General features: G+C 43.9%; 1 protein-coding gene across 5 annotated transcripts in view; it reads left to right on the top strand.

Annotated features, from left to right (window-relative positions):
- Positions 1-19010, top strand: part of TJP2 (tight junction protein 2) — a 128248-nt gene that overhangs the window by 43090 nt on the left and 66148 nt on the right. For 3 of the 5 annotated variants that reach the window (XM_070375796.1, XM_070375794.1, XM_005897468.3), the window contains exon 1: positions 5211-5408. The exons of the other annotated variants lie outside the window; for them this stretch is intronic. In XM_070375796.1, coding sequence (XP_070231897.1) covers positions 5349-5408 — 60 coding nt within the window. In that variant the 5' untranslated portion in view covers positions 5211-5348. Of the gene's footprint in view, positions 1-5210; positions 5409-19010 lie in introns of those variants that run through there. 5 annotated transcript variants of the gene reach the window in all.

Here is a 19010-nt window from a genome sequence, read left to right as displayed (position 1 = left end):
TATCTGCTATATACCTACCCCAGCATACCTGCTAGCCATTCAAGAAACACTTATTGAAGGAAAGTATCATTATAATGTGGGCCATTTAAAAAGTATTTATTGCATTTGTTATAATGTTGCTTCTGTTGTTTATGTTTTGTGTTGTTTTTTTTTTTTTTGCCTGCAAGGCATGTGGTAAACTGCACTGGAAACTTTCCCGGCATTGGAAAGCCAAGTCCTAACCACTGGACCGCCAGGGAAGTCCTGGGAGTGCCTTCATGATTCTAATCCACCAACCAGTGTGCAGGCCAACTCAGTGGCTTAGGTAGCCTGGAAACTTTTCATGTCGGGGTCCTTTGCTCCCATTTAATGATACTGTATAAAATCATGTTGCAAATAAGTGTGTGTGTGTGTGTGTGCGTGCGTGCGTGTGTGTGTTTATCCCCAAATCTTAATGTTCTTGAGGAAATCTGATTAAAAGTGTTTGGTTTTTACAGTTATTTGAGGTCCTCTGACCCTGCTTTAAAGACTTTATACACTGTAATACATAATGACAAGTGTTAAAACATTTCATAAACAATAACTACAATTAAAAAAGAAAAGTATACACAGTCCTAACCATTCATCAAATCATGTTCTCATATACTTTCCAATTCTTTTATATATAGTAATTTTTTGTTATTGTCATCAGGATAGATAGTATTTTTGTTTGGTTGATGTTTTTGCCGCACTGTGTGCTTGTGAGATCTTAGTTCCCCAGCCAGCCTGGGCCGTGACAGTGAAAGTGTAGAGTCTTAACTGCTGGACTGAAGGGAACTCCCGAGGATAGATGCTATTTGTACCCTTTCTCATGGGTTATTATATTGTTATTATCCTTGTTGCTATACAGACCCCCTTATATAATTTTGAACTGCTGTAATTTAACAGTTCTCCAGTCTTGGAAAGCGATGGTTTCCATCCTATGTTATTATAAACAGGCATACCATGAAGCGCTGCCCCACCTCCCAGTCACGTGCTGTCATCTAACCTCCCAAGCCTATCTTGTTACTGAGACAGCTCTGGCCAGGATGATCTGTGGTTCTCTTCTTGGTGAACATCTTCTGTTCTTAACTGAACTCTTCAAAGTTCCATGTTGGCTGTTTGTCCCTTCTGAAATTCATTCTTCTCTTGACTTTTTGGACACCCTCCTGCAGTGGATTTTTTTCTTTCCCTTCTGGCAGTTTCTCTTTTATCTCTACCCTGGGGTCTTAAGCTTGCCTCCTAAGTATTGGCATTCCCTGGGATCTTCCCTAACTATTGACATTCCCTGGGATCTTCCCTAAGTATTGGCATACCCTTATTCTTTTCCTGCCTCAGTTTTTGTCATGTCTCTGAATACTCTCATTACCTCCCATGACATCAGCTTTCTTGATACACTGGCAATTTCCAAATCTCTTCCTCTACCACAAACCTCTCTACCTAAGATCTCGTTAATGCCTGGCATATAGTAGACACTTGACCATCTCCACCTGGAGGACCCATGACCCTCAAAACTCAATCAGTCCTTAACTAAATTCACCATCCTTCCTCAAGCCCCTCCCAAGATCTGTTCCCATTCCTTTGTTTCCTCTTTTGGCAAAAGACACTGTCATCTACTTAGTTAAGCCAGAAACCTAAGAGTCACCTTAGACTCACTTCCCTCTTCCTTACCTCATATCTGATCAGGCAGTCACCCAGTCTGCTGATTCCACTTCCTTCATCCCTTGAACTGGCTTATTTTGTCTAACTTCATAGTCACATCATCTCTCACCTGCATTCCCACAAAAATCCTTTTTTTGGTTGTTGTTGGCCTTGTCATTCTTACTGATGCCCCTCCCTGCAACCCCTACCCAACTCATCCATTTTCCAAGAAGCTGACAGAGTGATCTTCAAAAATGCCAGTCTAATCCCACTTCTGCAGTGTCACAGTAGAACACAAACCTTGTTTGTCTGAACAACCTTACCTTCTGCTACCTCAGCAGCAAGCCTGTGATCTCTTCCTTTTTTCTCCACTTGTTATTTGTTGTCTTCACCTGGAAAGCTTTCTCCTCTTTTTGTCTCACAAAGTCATTCCTCCCTGTCCTTTAGAATGTGTAAGCTGCTATCTCATCTCTGGAAAGACTTCGCTAAACCCCATACCCCTATCTGGGTGAGGAACCCCTCCAGAAAGACCCTAGACTACTCTGAGCTGCCAGGAATCTTAAACGGTTTCTTATAATTTACTAATTGTCTACTGTAGTAGGCTGAACTCTGGGGCCAGAGCCTAACTAAGTCTTGTATCAGGGGGTTCTGACTTTAAAAAAGTGTTTAGTAATTATTTGTTGGATAGAAGTTCTTTGGAGAAACAAAATTCTAGGAATGGGGTTCACATGTGCAAGCCCACTTCTGAGAAATATATACTAGTATAACTTGCTTTTCCAAAGAGTTGTATAGATTTATACTGCCACTAGCAATGGTACTGTATCAATTGAAAGACTTTCTTCAACATGAGTCAGAACTATGTATTGTGTCAGAATGTTGGTATTTCTACTATAAAAGTATGTCATCATTTGGAGTACTGTAATGTATTAGAAGGGCTTCCCTGGTGGCTCAGTGATAAAGAATCTACCTGCCCAATCAGCAGACTTGGGTTTGATCCCTGGATCCGGAAGATCCCATGGAGAGGGAAATTGCCACCCACTCCAGTATTCTTGCCTGGGAAATCCCAGGGACAGAGGAGCCTGGCGGGCTACAGTCCATGGAGTTGAAAACAGCTAAACACGCCTTAGCAACTAATGAATAGCCACAATGCAATAGAACTTTATGCAGCGATGGACATCCTATATCTACACTATTCAATATAGGAATCACAAGTGTGTGGGTACTGACGGAGCACTGGAGATATGACTAACATGAGTAACAAACTGGACTTTTAGTTTCTTTTAGTTTTAATTTAAATTTAAATGTATCCAATACTCACATGTGACAAGTGGTTATCATGTTGGACAATGCAACTCTAGAGAGAAAAAGAAAAATCATTCAGCAGATATAATTGCTACATTCTGGGTGCCTTTCTTTTTAAATGCTAGTGTTATAAGCTCACATCACTAAGGTGTGACCAGTTCACAAATGGTATCACTGTTATTATTAGCACTGCCTAATTTGGGAAACTTTTTTTTTTTAATGGTGCTTTCATCAGGAGAGTAACACCTTACCTCAGGAATACAACCAAAGCATCTAATTCTGGAGACTTAAAACTGGGAAATGTTACTCACAGTGCTTTTTATTCAGAGGCAGGCACTTGGCCATTCCAAAGGAGGCCAGAAGCTAACACTTTCAGAGGCATCTGCTCGACTTGTTTTTCCACATAAGTTGCCAAACTTGTTTTCATTAGGCAGGAAATGAAGCAACTTTCAGGGAGAGAGCCTGCCATCTGCATCTCCTCAGTGGGTCCATCAACCCTTCTACCTTCTGAGGTGCTGTGCTTTAGTTGCTTACTCATGTTCAACTCTTTGCAACCGCATGGACTGTAGCCCACCATACACCTCTGTCCATAGGGATTCTCCAGGCAAGAATACTGGAGTGGGTTGCCACACTCTCCTCTATCTAAGTTCTGGTGGGCCTACCTAAGAGAAGGATGGGCTGAACTTTTCTCTCTCACAATGCGGTTTCCTTAAGAGTTCAAACCCAAAGGTATATTTTTATTCAGTGTACCTATTTTGATTATCCAAATAACTTACATGCCTTTAAAATAAGGAAACTTATTTATTGTGCACAATTATATATACGTAGACTTCTCTTCTCACAAAGAGTCGGACACGACTGAGCAACTGAACTGAACTGAGACTTCTCTGATGGCTCAGACAGTAAAGAATCCACCTGCAATGTAGGAGACCTGGGTTCCATCCCTGGGTGAGGAAGATCCCCAATATTCTTGCTTGAAAAATCCGGTTGACAGAGAAACCTGTTGGGCTACAGTCCATGGGGTCGCAAACAGTTGGACACGACTGAGTGACTAACACACAACAGAGGACTCTACAATGAATAAATGTACTGAGTTGAATTTGATGAATTCTTCCTAATAAGCATTTGTGATCTACTTTGGGGCTTCCCTTCCCTTGTGGTTCAGCTGGTAAAGAATCCCCTGCAATGCGGGAGACCTGGGTTTGATCCCTGGGTTGGAAAGATCCCCTGGAGAAGGGAAAGGCTATCCACTCCAGTATTCTGGCCTGGAGAATTCCAAGGACTGCTATAGTCCATGGGGTCGCAAAGAGTCGGACACAATTTAGCGACTTTCACTTAAAAAAAAAAAGCCTCAGAAGCTGTTGACGGAAGAGGAGTTTTAATCCCTATTGGAGTTGTTGGGAATGTGCCAAAGAGAGAACTTGGAGTATATTTTCCTTAAAAGTCTTGTTTTATTATCACGAACATCTCACACTCTCCGAATTCAGGGTATCAATTGTTGAGCCGAGAAAGGTGGGGTACAGTCCTGGGTTATGTGTCTGTTGGCTGGCCGGTCTGGTCTCTAGGCAGGACAAAAAGAAACTTTGGAGCTTCCCCGGTCCTTTCTTTTGGAAGAGAATTGGGAAGAAGGCTCTGCAAACCTCTCCAAAAAGTGTTCGTACAAGATGCGCACGCGACCTTGGGGGCAGAAAGAAAGTGAAAGTGTCAGTCGCTCAGTAGCGTCTAGCTCTTTGCGACCCCATGGACCCTCCAGGCTCCTTTGTCCATTGGGGGTTCTCCAGGCAAGAATACTGGGGTGGGTTGCCATTCCCTTCTCCAGGGGAATCTTCCCGACCCAGGGATCCGAACCTGTCTTCCGCCTTGCATGCTGATTCTTTCCCCGCGGACAATGAGACCACCCCGAACTCACTGCTACACGCGAACTTGCAGCGCTTCCCCGGCGCGCGCCCGGAGCCGGACCTGCTGCCCCCAATGCGCGCCGCGGAGCGAACCATTGGGTCCGCCGGAGAGGGGTTGGGCGTGGGAGCGGCGGGACGCTCTGTCCTCGGGGTTTCCCTGCTGCCGCTCCCCTCTTACGTCCTCGGCCGAGAGTCGCGCACGGGGCTCCGCGGGGACTCCGGGGGCACGGCGCCGGCAAGGCAAGCCCTCCCCCCGGCCGTGCAGGGGTGGTAGCGGCCCATTTGAGAGTTTCCGCGGCCAGGCGGCGGGCGCTGAAGCGCTGCGTTGGGTAGGGGGCGGGCCGTTGCCGCCTCCGCCGCTGCCGTGGAGGGAGGGACAAAGGGGTGGGTCCCCGCGGACTAAAACCGGGCTAAAACCCGGCTGCGGGGCTGGGGACTGACCTGCAGCCTGGACAAGGAGGAGAAGCGGGGCCCAGGACAGGCGTGCCCACGCGGGACCCGCGCTCGAAGATGCCGGTGCGAGGAGATCGCGGGTTTCCATCTCGGCGGGAAATGTCAGGTTGGCTCCCTGTAAGTTCCCTCTTGCGTTCCGCTTGGTTGGGAGAAGGGTCCCGAGGAGAGAGCCTGGGAGCGCGTGGTGGGCTTCCCGGATGCGCCATGGGTGACTGGGATTCTCCCATGCGGAGGTGGGGTTGAGGGCAGCGGGTAGGTTTCACCGGACAGGGGTGGTGGCTCGTGGCCTCCCAGGCTCATGGATCCTTCTCTCTGTTCTCCAAAGTCACTTGGATTTCGGGTTAAGTCGCGAGTAGGGAAAAAATGTCTTGAACTCTGTCTTGGATCCCTACTACTTCGGGGGCGTCTCGCTGTGCCTGCTGTGTCGCCTGCCCTGTGCCTGTGTTTTCCTTCTCTGTTCCAAACCTCACTCTCTGGTTGATGCAAAATTACAGGCGTGTGTGCGTGAGACACACTGACAACTCTTTGGACCAGAACCCCCATTTCCCCTTTTAATCAGTTACATTTGCGGTAGAAGTAAAAGTTGTTTGCTGTAGGAAATGGAGATGGGGTTTGGGAGGACGCCACGAGAAGAGAGTGATGAATGCTTTGTACTCTGGTATTATCTTACCTGTCACCAGTTCCTTTTCTGTCTTCATTTGTGAAGTCTCTGCTTTACACAGTAGTTTATTTTAAATTATAAATAATCAGGGTTTTGACTACAGGGTTTTAACATTCTTGAAATGTGGATGAACTTGGGAGTGAATACTCCAGGGCTTAGTAATGGAAAGGAATACAGCCTCCCACCTCTGTTTTAGCTTCAGTTCTTAGGCAGCACTGCCGCCTTGGCAGCTGTCTAGCCTGAGTAATGGTTGTGGTTTCCCTGCAGTTCCCAGTGGAAACTGCCCTCATAGAAACTGCCCTCATCCCGTCATAGAAACTGCCCTCCCTTCCTCAGTTGGGGGAATCCCAGCAGAGAAGGCAAGAGGCCCTTGTCCTCAGATCTTTAGGTGGTCTGGGCCAGTTGTGCTGACACTCTGGGAGAACAGGTCCACTTGTGTCTGGATTATTCCTGGGCGAGACACTCTGCACACAGACCTTGGAATCAGACTGTTTTCTTTTTAAGTGAGGAGTTAGTGGTCATGATTGCATTTGTAGCAGAGTGCCATGTGATATCCTGCCTTAGAGAATGAAATTTGGTTATTCGATAAATTTTCATGACTGGCTTCACTTCAGTGTGGGGATGGCTCTGTCACCCTGTCTTGTTGGGGAAGAATGCAAATCTTTAAACTCTGATGTATTCCAATTAGAGAGATGAACAGGATGCTGTCGTTTTCCCTCTTTGGGGAGGTGAAAGAAGCGAGGAGTGGGGGTGCCTTAATAAGGCGGTGGTGGCTTTTGAGGTTTTTCTTGCGCTTTTTCTGAGCTGCTGTCAGAGATTTCCCCTGCCCCGATTCGCTGCTGCAACTTTTTCAGGACCACGCAGCTAATAACGTAATGAGCACCTGCTTGTGCCGGTCCATTGTGAAGAGGTGAGTGCATGAGATAAGCAAGACTCAATTTCTGTCTTTCAAGAGTCTGCTATGCGAGCTGAAAATTTTAGGTGTATTTTTAGATTGTGTAGACTCTCTCTGTTGGGATACCCTGGCTGAAGGAGGGAGTATGAAATACAGATATACACTCTGCAGTACAGAAATGGAACAAAGTGTGGGATTGTCCTTTGCACACTCCCTTCAGGGATTCTTTTGGGGAAGAAAGTTTGCCATTTGAACAGATTCCTAACCCTTCCTAACTCTTCACCCCACCCGCCCTTCCCACACACATCAAGCTACTCTTGCACCAAATCTGCATGACTTTTTCACCTACAGAATATATGACAGCATACAAGACTCAAGCAGCCCCGCCTAGTTTCAAGGACTTATCTGTCTCCTAAGAAGAACTTCTTCAGAAAAGAAAAACTTGCTAAAGTCACTAGGGATTTTATCATCTCCCTCAAGTTCCCAGGCACTTCTCCCATGGAAGAGAAATGTCTGACTGTGACCTTTTGTCAATATACAAAGAAATAGACTAAAAGTTAAACAAATGGAGGGTTAGGAAGGGTTAGGAAGATGGGGCTAATAACACACCTCACAGGGTTGAGTGAGGACTGAATGAAATGTGCCAGGGTGCCTGGCTAGTGGGTGCTAAATAAACAGTAGGTTGTACAGTCATTCCTCAGTATCATGGGAAGGGGGAGAATGGTTCTGGGACCTCCATAGGATACCAAAATCCAAAGATGCTCAAAGTCCTTAATATAAAATGGCATACATAGTATTTTCCTGTAACCTCAAGGCATCCTCCTGTACACTTTAATCATCTCTAGGTTAAGATCCCCTAGAGGAGGGGCATGGCAACCCCCTCCAGTATTTTTGCCTGGAGAACCCCATGGACAGAGGAGCCTAGCAGCTATGTTCCATAGGGTTCACAGGGCTGCAAATAGTCCCACAAGACTGAAGTGACTGAGCATGCAAGCACAGGCTACTTACAATACTATATGCAATGTAAATATTTTGTAAATAGTTGTAATCACAATGTAAATGATGTGTAAATAGTTCTTGGTGTGGCAAATTCAAGTTTTGCTTTCTGGAACTTTCTGGGATTTCTCCCCTGCCCCCATACATTTTTGATCCATGATGGGTTGAATCCTCAGGATATGGAGGGCTGACTATAATATGAACCAAAACAGGTGCTGAAAACTCTTAAGTGCAGGATCCTGGGTTACTAAGGCAAGTGGGACCTGCTGCTGCTGCTGCTGCTAAGTCGCTTCAGTTGTGTCCGATTCTTAGTGACCCCATGGACTGCAGCCTACCAGGCTCCTCCGCCCATGGGAGGCAAGAGTACTGGCGTGGGGTGCCATTGCCTTCTCCAAAGTGGGACCTAGAAGCACAAATAGGAGATGCCAGGTAGGTATCAGGGCAGTTGCTGGGGGAAAGAACAAGAGATGCTCACACTCGAAAGACCTTGAATGCCAGTAAGAGAACTTTAAGAAAAAGCCACAGAAATCCCTCATGTATTAATGACTTGACTTTTCCTGCAAAGGAATGAGCCAGTTTCCTAGTAAACACTCTACCCCACACCCCCTACATAGGGAATATAACTATTTGGGGGGCACTCATATGCTTAAGATCCTAAATTTTTTAGCACCACTTGCTGGGGAGTTCCATTTGCAAGGATTTCTGCCTCCATTTGTTTAACTTTTAGTCTATTTCTTTGTATATTGACAAAAGGTCACAGCCAGACATTTCTCTTCCATGGGAGAAGTGCCTGGGAATTTGAGGGAGATGATAAAATCCCTAATGACTTTAGCAAGTTTTTCTTTTCTGAAGAAGTTCTTCTTAGGAGACAGATAAGTCCTTGAAACTAGGCGGGGCCGCTTGAGTCTTGTATGCTGTCATATATTCTGTAGGTGAAAAAGTCATGCAGATGTGGTGCAAGAGTAGCTTGATGTGTGTGGGAAGGGCGGGTGGGGTGAAGAGTTAGGAAGGGTTAGTAATCACGCTGAAAACTTTCCACATACCTCTACCAAAAATATGAGCCATCAGGGAATTCCTTGCCTAATCCCTAAAACAAATCCCATTGAGGAGCTGTGGCTGTAGATTTGCTTATCTAGGTTGAGAGCTGATACCCTATAAAATGCCTTGTTGATCAGACTTGAGGCGGTAATCACAGGGCAAGTGCTGGGCCAGAATGGCCTTGGACCAGCCAGCCTTGGGGTTGAGAAGAATTTTCATTGAAAATTAAGTGGGCATGGTAGAATGATTATCTAAGATGATTATCTAATGATTATCTACTGAGTTCATGTCTTCATCCCAAATCCAAGGGTCAGGATCAGAAACAGACTCAGAGGTCAGATTCAACACCTGTTTTGTGGGTTAAAAACTTGTTTTACATGGCCCTTTAAAAAAAAATTATTTTTTATTTTTTGGCTGCACTGGATCTTCATTGCTGAGCATGGGCTTTCTCTGGTTTTAGTGAGCGGGGGCGGTGTTCTCATTGTAGTGCAGGGGTTCCTCATTGTGGCTTCTCTTGTTGAGAAGCACCGGCTGTCGGCGCACAGACTTCAATAGTTGCAGCACGTGGGCTCAGTAGTTGGGGCTCGTAGGTTTAGTTGCTCCACAGCATGTGGAATCTTCCCAGACTAGAGATCTAACCCCTGTCCCCTGCAGTGACAGGAGGATTCTTAACCACTGGACCACCAGGGAAGTCCTACACGGGCTCTTTTTAAGGTTCAGAAAGAAAAGAAATGTTCCCTAAAGCAATTTAGAACCTACTTCATCCCCACAGGAACTTTTATGATTACCCTTATGAGTAGAAGCTCCTTTAGCTAGCAAATTTATGAGGGTCTGATATGGTACCTCCATTAAAAATTTTGCAAAAGTCATATAATAGCAATGGAAAAAGGTTATCAGGCACTCAGTCTCACTATCTGCTATTGGCAATAGCTAGTTCCAGGTTTGAAGGCTACCTAGGAAAGGAGCCAAGTAAATCTGTATGCTGCCCATGTCACCGTATGAGGAAGAGAGTTCTGAGGTGGAAAGTACCAGCGTCTACTTTCGCAGCTTCGTTAGGAAATGCCCTTCCTAGAATGTGGCCTCTGACTGTTAGAACCCAGGCAGGCCTGCGTGGGCCTTCCCCTAATAGTGACTGTTTCATACTGGCTTTTTAAGGGGACTAGAGTCTTTCCGGAGAAGGCAATGGCACCCCACTCCAGTACTCTTGCCTGGAAAATCCCATGGACGGAGGAGGCTGGTGGGCTACAGTCCATGGGGTTGCTAAGAGTCGGACACGACTGAGCGACTTCACTTTCACTTTTCACTTTCCTGCATTGGAGAAGGAAATGGCAACCCAGTCCAGTGTTCTTGCCTGGAGAATCCCGGGGACAGCGGAGCCTGGTGGGCTGCTGTCTATGGGGTCGCACAGAGTCGGACACGACTGAAGCGACTTAGCAGCAGCAGCAGCAGCAGAGTCTCTTTTATCCAAAGCCACATCAGCTTCAATAACCTGTGAGCTCAAAAGGGCGATGCAGGACTGTCATTGGAAAACCATCGATTAAGTTTGTTATGCGTTTTCTCTTGTCTTTTTTGCTATCTCCTAACCAGTCCATTCTAAAGGAGATCAGCCCTGGGATTTCTTTGGAAGGAATGATGCTAAAGCTGAAACTCCAGTACTTTGGCCACCTCGAAGAGTTGACTCGTTGGAAAAGACTCTGATGCTGGGAGGGATTGGGGGCAAGAGGAGAAGGGGACGACAGAGGATGAGATGGCTGGGTGGACATGAGTCTGAGTGAACTCCGGGAGTTGGTGTTGGACAGGGAGGCCTGGCATGCTGCGATTCATGGGGTCGCAAAGAGTTGGACACCACTGAGCGGCTGATCTGATCTGATCTGTTTTTTCCCCAAGTGTGTTGTACAGACAGACTGTACAGGGAGGAACATTGCCCATTCTTTAATTACCGTTCATTTCTCTTGTGTAAATAAAAAACGAAAAGCCAGTCTGTAAATTCATTTATTTCATGGATAGTTTGCTTAGAATGGGGCAAAAATAAGTATTAAGTAAAACAGTGAGTTTGATTTAAGAAAAATAGTAAATTATCAGGATGAGTGGAGTGAGAATAAGATAAAAAATTGTGAAGAGAGCCCTTGAAATCTGAGATTTGGAAAATACTCTTAAATTGTGAGTGTGACATTTAGGTATGGAGAGCTAGGTATACCTCAACCACACCTTCAGAAAAGTCACCACAACATGGCCCAGAAAAGACAGGAAAGTTGAACTTGATGGGCTTTATGTCTTAATGTGTGTATTGTGCCATTGTCTACCCAGACAGTGTATTTGTGAAGCTATTTAACGTATTCCGTAAGTTTCATTCCCTTCTCTGCTTCCCATGAGCCATTCTGCAGTTTTAAGGTCTGTTGGTGTGACATTTGCAATAGGATAGCGTACTCCAGTGTTCTTGCCTGGAGAATCCCAGGGACAGGGGAGCCTGGTGGGCTGCCGTCTCTGGGGTCGCATAGAGTTGGACACGACTGAAGCGACTTAGCAGCAGCAGCAGCATGAAAAGAGGGGAAGAGCTTTGGCACTCCTGGAGGACATACCTCTGTTAGCAAATGCATCTTAGTCACCATTCATCAGTGCTTCAGAGTAGAGAGACCCAAGCAGCCTCCCATGCAATGCATCTAACTCATTAAAAATGAAGCTCATAAAAGTGAAGTCACTCAGTTGTGTCCGACTCTTTGCTACCCCATGGACTGTAGCCTACCATGCCTGAGGAGCCTCTCAGTCCATGGAATTTTCCAGGCAAGAGTACTGGAGTGGGTAGCCATTCCCTTCTTCAGGGGATCTTCCCAACCCTGCAGGCAAGACGCTTTACCGTCTGAGCCACCAGGGAAGCCTATGGTCTGTAAACTATACTTTAACAAGGATTGTCATTGGAATTGTAAGTCTTGAGATAGGGAAAAAGCACCCTGCTATGACCTGGAGAAAAGAGCAATTGAGGTTCTTCGTGGTCGGTGAATAAAACCACGACAGAAAACACTTTGTTTCAGTCACCAGAATCCCTAATTCTGTGGGTGTGCACAGTTTTCATGAGAAATCCTAGGCCTTCAATTAGTAACTTGTTCTTTAGTCATTTAAAGTCAGTAAAGATATTTGTTTAGTGCCTCTGCCAGATGGTTAAAGTTAAATCAGGTCTTTAATCTTAAAAACCATGCAGCTTCTCTGTCACTTACACATCATGGTGTGTTGCAAACCATAGCAGTATACATTTTGATGATAATGAGTGTTTATTTTAGCTTTCAGGCTAAATATTTTGCCTGATTAGATTATAGATTATAGTTTCTACTTATATTTCTGTTCCCCCATCATCTTGTGTGTGTGTGTGGGGAGGATGGGGGAGAGTTTGGGGGTATTGATAGTAGTGGTAAAAGACTATTGATAGATCTTTTGAAAATAAAATATTTGTTGGGTATTACAGGAAGCTCTTCTGACCCCAGAATGTCAAATTATACTATTAATCATGGCAAAAATCTCACGTCACATCCTTGAGTACAGTTGTTTACTGAATTTTACCCATATGCACATGTAAACACGGATTTCAGAGTTAATCAATGCAGTAATTATTATTTGTGTCATAGACTTTACTCAGCCGTATGAAATACATGCATTATGTTCACAAGAGAAAAATGATGTCGTCTTTGGAAACTTTAATTGTAGAATGCTTCATCTGACACCCTATATAAACACAGGACTAAATATATAGTTATGTTTTTATAGTTAGTGACAATGTAGTTAGAAGTCAAGAGGCATTTAGAAGGAACATATGTAATACACTGTGGAAGAAAATTATTGGGATAGTCTTGCTGGTCATTAAAGCGTTGGACACGGCTGAGCGACTTTCACTAACAGTTATTAGGCTGTAATTAATAGTTAACGATTAGAATCCAGTTGTAGGTTTTGTTTTGTTGGCCACGGGGCATACAGGGTCTTAGTTCCCCTACCAGGGATCGAACCTGGGTCCCTTGCAGTTAAAGTGCAGTGTCCTAACCAGTGGACCACCAGGAGAGTCCCAGAATCCAGTTGTATCTTTGCCATTGTATATGTTAGAAAAAGCTTTGTTAGAGATGAGAGAATACCGCAGATACTCTAGGTTTTGCCACTTGGTTGAAGGTCAACTGGGGAAATAATGCATTCTAGTCATCAGTAGGATTTAGTGAACTTCTCTTCTAGGACTTGTAGCTTCGTGAACCTTTGTTGTTCTGATAAAATAATGTTCCGTGTGTGGTTGTTTGTTTCCATTCACTGAGAGACATCCTAGGTTGTGGGGTTTCTTCTCTGCCTCCTTTTGCAGCGGGCATCTGAGAGGTTGCGTGTGCTGGGCTCAGCAATGGGGAGGAGGGATGATGTACCCATCAGGGGCTACCAGCCCATTCTCCATCCTCAGACGGCTGTCTCCAAATATATCTAGCAAAGCAGAATGAAGTTCTTTGAAGAAATAAGTATTAGCCAAACTAGCCATTTCTGCTTCCGAAAAGGATAGTTCAGAAGAAACTTCCTGGTGAGCTCATTTTTAGTTGCTCCCTTGTCCTTCTTCCCTCAGGCTGAATCAGTTACCTCCTGGCCTGTGATTGGTTAGTGTACACACACCAGTGTTTATTTGAGCCCTTATCACATCTGCCTTATGCCAGTCATTTCCTGTCAGCCATGAGCCCCTCCCTGGTCTGCGTCATCCCAGACACTGACAGGTCACCACGCACATTCACTGAAGTACTGACCACATTTTACTGACTTGATTTGGGGAAGCCTTATTGCATAAAGTAGTAAGAATGAAAGACTCATTGAGAACTTAGAAAAGTGGATTCCTAGATTCCTGACATTGATAGAGTGACTGGATGATAGTTTGTCCATAAGAAAAAAATAATGTAGAATTTTTATTAATATACAGATCCTTTCTTCGATGGTGTATAAGCTGTACTAAGAATTAGCTTTGTGACTTTAGCTAAGGCATGTAATTCTGTTAATAATGTCAGTTACTTTCTGGGGATAACTATACTTGATCATCTCTGAGGTCTCTTACTGTGCTTAAGATTCTCAGTATCCAGTGTAAAGCTAGAGAACATTCTAAATTTCTGTTGGTTCTTGTCACCTTGAAGTGCTTTCATACTCCTTAGACAAATTGTGTGTGTTTTCTTTCTCTTTGTTTTCTCTTTGAAGATGAGATTCAGTGCAGTCTGTCTGCAAAGCAGTGTTTTAAGAGTGGCTGTCTTGTTTAGCTCATGAAGTGATGGAAAGATCTATTATTCAGTTGCAGCTTAAATAATGTACCAGCTCAGTAGGTACTGAATTCTCTTCCTCACTCTGCAGCCCCAAGTCAGCAGCTGCAACCATCTCACAGAACTTCTTGAGAGTTCTTTTTCCTTCCTCTTCCTTTTCCCCTCCACCCTTCCCAGTGAAAGCTGAATCCTGGGAGCCTCCAGTACCCCCTCCCTTCCCTATGGAATCCTCTCCCAGGAGCCACGACGCCTGTAGCATGGGCACAGAAGGTAAGGCAGGCCTGTCACTAGGAGCCCTTTCTGATTTGTTCTTCACCAGTGTACTGGAGATGGCCTCCTGGTGACTGTTGCAAGACCTCTTTCACTGTTACTGACTGACATGAAGTCGCTCTCCGGCAGCCACATTTCATAGATGCCTCAGGCACATGGGATTTTTTCTGCCTAACTTCAGGGAGAGCACTTCGCCTGCCTTGGTCGGGTCTGTTTAGTGTCTGGGTGAGTTTTAAGAGGGGAGAGAGATTTGTGGCATCTCAGACATGCATTGAAATTTTCCAGAAATGCAACTGGAAGCATTTGTGCTTTTCCTTCTGTTACTGTGAAGAGTCTAAAAACAGGCAACTGGCAATATGTTGAAATCAAGAGGTAATGAGTTCACTTTGAACATCAGTGTTTTTTCAGATTTTAATCAGAGGCCGAGAAGGAAATGGCAACCCACTCCAGTATTCTTGACTAGAGAATCTTGTGGATAGAGGAGCCTGGTGGTCGCACAGAGTTGGACATGACTGAAGCGATTTAGCATGCATGTGTGCATTGCAGAAGGAAATGACAACCCACTCCAGTGTTCTTGCCTGGAGAATCTCAGGGACAGAGGAGCCTGATGGGCTGCCATCTATGGGGTTGAACAGAGTTGGACACGACTGGAGCAACTTAGCAGCAGCAGTAGAAGCAGCAATACTTGATCAGCTTATAGTTCTTAAGTGTAGTTTGCAGATGTCTTTACTCAAGAGTTGGGAAGAGACAGGAAAGGTAGACTGAATTTACCAAAGAAGTGAGGTGAAAAATATTTGCCTGAAATTGAGGAAAATTTTCCTGTGGAAACGGTGGTCTCAAAAGCTTACTTACTCACAGTGAAGTTTTTTTCTATATTATTATTTTCATGTATTTTTAAAAATTGAAGTATAGCATATATAGTAATATATGCAGAAATATAGTAATATATACAGAAGTGGGGAGCTTGATACTTTTTTTTTTAATTGTAGTAAAACACAGTAAGACCCACCATTTTAACCATTCTAAGTGTAAATTCAGTGGCATCTGCTTGTGCAGCCACCATCACTATCCAGTTACACAGCTGGCTGAACTTTTACATGAATGTATGCATTGTGTGATTGCCACCTGGATCAAAAAACAGAACTTTCCATCACTCTAGAAGGTTCTTCTTTCTTGCCACTTTTTTGACTGTTACCACCCCACGGACAAGGGAACCTGTCTTCTGACATCTCTTACCATCGTATAGCTTTGCTTCACTTTGATAAGATCTGTATAAATGAAATCAGCATTTGGTATCTGGTTTCTTTCCTCAGTGTAACCTTTGTGTGGTTATGTGATTCAGTAGTTTTTTTTTTTCCGCTCAATAATATATACTTCACTTATATGAATTTCCCAGTTTGTTTATTCATTCTTTTGTTGATGGATATTTGGGTTGTTGTCAGGTTTTTGTTTTGTTTCTATTATGGGTAAAGCTGCTATGAAAGTCACCTAATACTTTGTTCTGTTGGCTTATGCACCCATTTCTCTTGTGTAAATTCCTAGGAGTAGAATTGCTGGGTCATGGGCTGGAGACATGCTTAACTTTGCTTCTGTGACTGCTGAAATCAGGCATACCTGGGTGTGAGTTCTTTTTGTCCTGAAACTTGCATGGCCTTAGGCAGTTTACTTTGCTCAGCTATGAAATGGGCATCATATACCTCTGGGTCAGGGCTCAGTGAAGAAGACAGACATTCTAGACCTTTCAAGGGGAAAGGGACTTAATGGAGGGAATTAGATGCCTACAGAACAAATGGCTGGAGGGATGAAAACCAAGGGCCCATCACTAGGTCTCTGATTTGCCTCCTAGAAAGTTAGAAAGCTACTTCTGCCCCGAGCCAGGGACCTCTTTGATTTTATCAGCCTCTGTAGCCAAGAGGAGGCTGAAACGATAGGGAGTTTGGAGGCGGATGCAAAACTCAGGTCTGGGAAGTCAGTGTCTGCCTATGACTGCTGCTACAGGAAAAGAAAAAGGAAAACTAACGGCATCTGTTTCCCTTCATCCTTTAGATCATAAGTAAATACTCGCACCTCATCGGTACCCTTTGGGCAAAGATATTGGGCCTTCTAGTCTCTGGGACTAGGGGAAGCTGAACAAGAAATTTCAGCAAACAAGAAATGGCATAGATGCCTCCTAGGGTTGCAACGGCAATTTCATTGCAGTGGTTATAATTTGCTTGTATTATCACTATTACCGAAGAACATGATGCCACAGTAGTCACAGGACTGTTTTCTGTAATCTGTGTTCAGAATCAGTACTTTAGTCAGACTTTATAATCACCTGCTGGAGTGTGGATGCCACTGTTAAGTCGTCCCAAAGTATTGTCTCTGAAGGGCCTGTGTTTCTCAACTGCTCTGTGATGGTTGATACTTTTCAGTATGAGTAAGCTTGAGGAGTTTTAATTTGCAGGCCTATAAATTAATACAGGCTGCGAAGTGACTTGGTTCTAAGAGCTGCTCTTTGATGTATAACTTTGTGAAACTTAATATTTCCTTTAAAAAAGAAAATGTATTTTTGGCTGCGCTGGGTCTTGGCTGCTGCCCGTGGGCTCCCTCTGGTGTGGCGTGCAGGCTCAGGAGTTGTGGCGTGTGGGCTTGGTTGCCCACGTGGAGTCTTGTTGGACCAGGGGTCAAACCTGTGTCCTGTACATTGGCAGGCGGATTCTTAACCAACCACTGAACCACCAGGGAAGTCCAAGAATTTTCTTTTTGAAGTCGTTTTGATTTATTAGTTTTTTTTTTTAACGTTTAAAGAATTTTTTTGAAATACAGTTGATTTACAATGTTGTGTTAGTTTCAGATGTACAGCAAAGCAACTCTGTTATACATGTAGATAAATATATATAGACATCTTAAGATATTTTCTTCCATTATAGGTTATTACAAGATACTTTAATATCCCTGTGCTATATAGTAGGCCCTTATTGGATATCTATTTTCTGTGTAGTAGTATGTTTTAATCCAAAACTCCTAACTTATCCCTCCCCCTGACTTGTTAGTTTTTAATAAAGTAAAAGGTGATATGTAAATCTGGTTTATAGATTGATGGGCTTCCTTGGTGGCTCAGATGATAAAGAATCCGTCTGCAGTGCAGGAGACCCGGGTTCGATCCCTGGGTTGGGAAGATCCCCTGAAGAGTCTGTCCCCTTTTCCTCCCTCTGTCTAACTTCTGTCTTTTGACAAGCTAAGTTAAAAGATTCAATCTTGATCCTGTTTTGTGCCTCACGTCTCATGCTGACAGCATGTGCTAGTCTATCAAAACATTTGGCAATAGTGTCTGTCCCACTTCTTATTTGCAAAATATGAGCTGTAAAGTGTTGCTCTTGAGACGTTTAAAAATCTTGACTTGGTTTTTGCAAAACCCTCCCTATATAATGATGCCCCATGTGGAAAGAACTGAGTTTTTCTTCATTTAGAATGTGTGTGAATCTTCTCTCTCATTTAAAGAATTTTGCCTGTGACCCTGACTAATTAGGGACGTTACTCCTGTTGCTTTCAGGTGAGTAGCTAGAAACAGACTAGCCAAGTGATTTATTGATCCATATTGTATTTTAGGCTTAGATCTATAGTACTGCTTCTGAAGACTTGCAGAGAAATTTGACATGGTAAGGAAAGCAAATGTTCTAAGTGCCAAGATAAGCATGAGCAGTAACTTCATTTCAGCCACTGGTTTAGCAGAGCGAGCTGGCTCTGTGCAAAAGCTCACTTAAATTTGAATGTGCTAGAAATACACTGACAGAATCTCCTGTTTTATCTCTTTTTTCGCCTGACTTAGTCGACAAGGGCTAACAGTGGATGTCCAAACAGTTTACAGTTGCTAATACAATGCACAAAAGCTTGCTTTGTTTGGAGAGTGGAAAATAGAGCTTGAAGGGGGGCTTCTTTAGGGCACTGACCTAATTTCACTCCTACTACAAAAATGATTGGTTTTAAACACATATGTATTTCTGATCCAGGTGTCTATATCTCAGCTAGTAGTGTTACAGCCTGAGGAAGGGTCTCTCAGTGCTGCTTTGTGTATTTTTACAAAGCAGCCTTATTTTTATTTGACAGTGTCCTTTAAACTTAAAACAAGAAGTCAAATTCTGGCATAAAATGATAATTCCACAAAAGGCAGGCAATTAAGAAAGGCAGCTGGTGTTGCATCATCACCCCTCTCAGTCCTTGAAACCTCCTCACATTTGAGAACTGGTTAGTCACCAGCTTTTTAAAGATAAAGTTCCCTGGGGGCCGTTCCTGTGTAAAATGTGGGGAAATAGAGCTGAGTTAAAAGTAAACTTAGTTCAGGCATTGCCAAATTTTCTGAATTTCTTAAATTTCATGTTTATGATTTACTTTGTATGTATCATGTTTATGATTTACGTTAGAAATCACATGTCAGCAATGTTTTTACTATCTATTATCCTAGAATATTTGCAGGCAGTATGTGCTGCCTTAAAGAATCTCTCTTGCTTATTAATAGAACCAAGGAGAATACACATGTCACTTGGGGGTTGGGGAAGGGAGGAAGCTCATTTGGCTTTGGTGTATTAATAAGCTCCAAGGAACAATGGCATTGCTGTTCTAAGTGG

This window comes from Bos mutus, chromosome 8 (genome assembly GCF_027580195.1).
Source record: "Bos mutus isolate GX-2022 chromosome 8, NWIPB_WYAK_1.1, whole genome shotgun sequence".
In the NCBI taxonomy this organism is placed as follows: domain Eukaryota; kingdom Metazoa; phylum Chordata; class Mammalia; order Artiodactyla; family Bovidae; genus Bos; species Bos mutus.
Note: the sequence above shows the minus strand (reverse complement) of the source record. Positions and strands in the feature narration are given on the sequence as shown.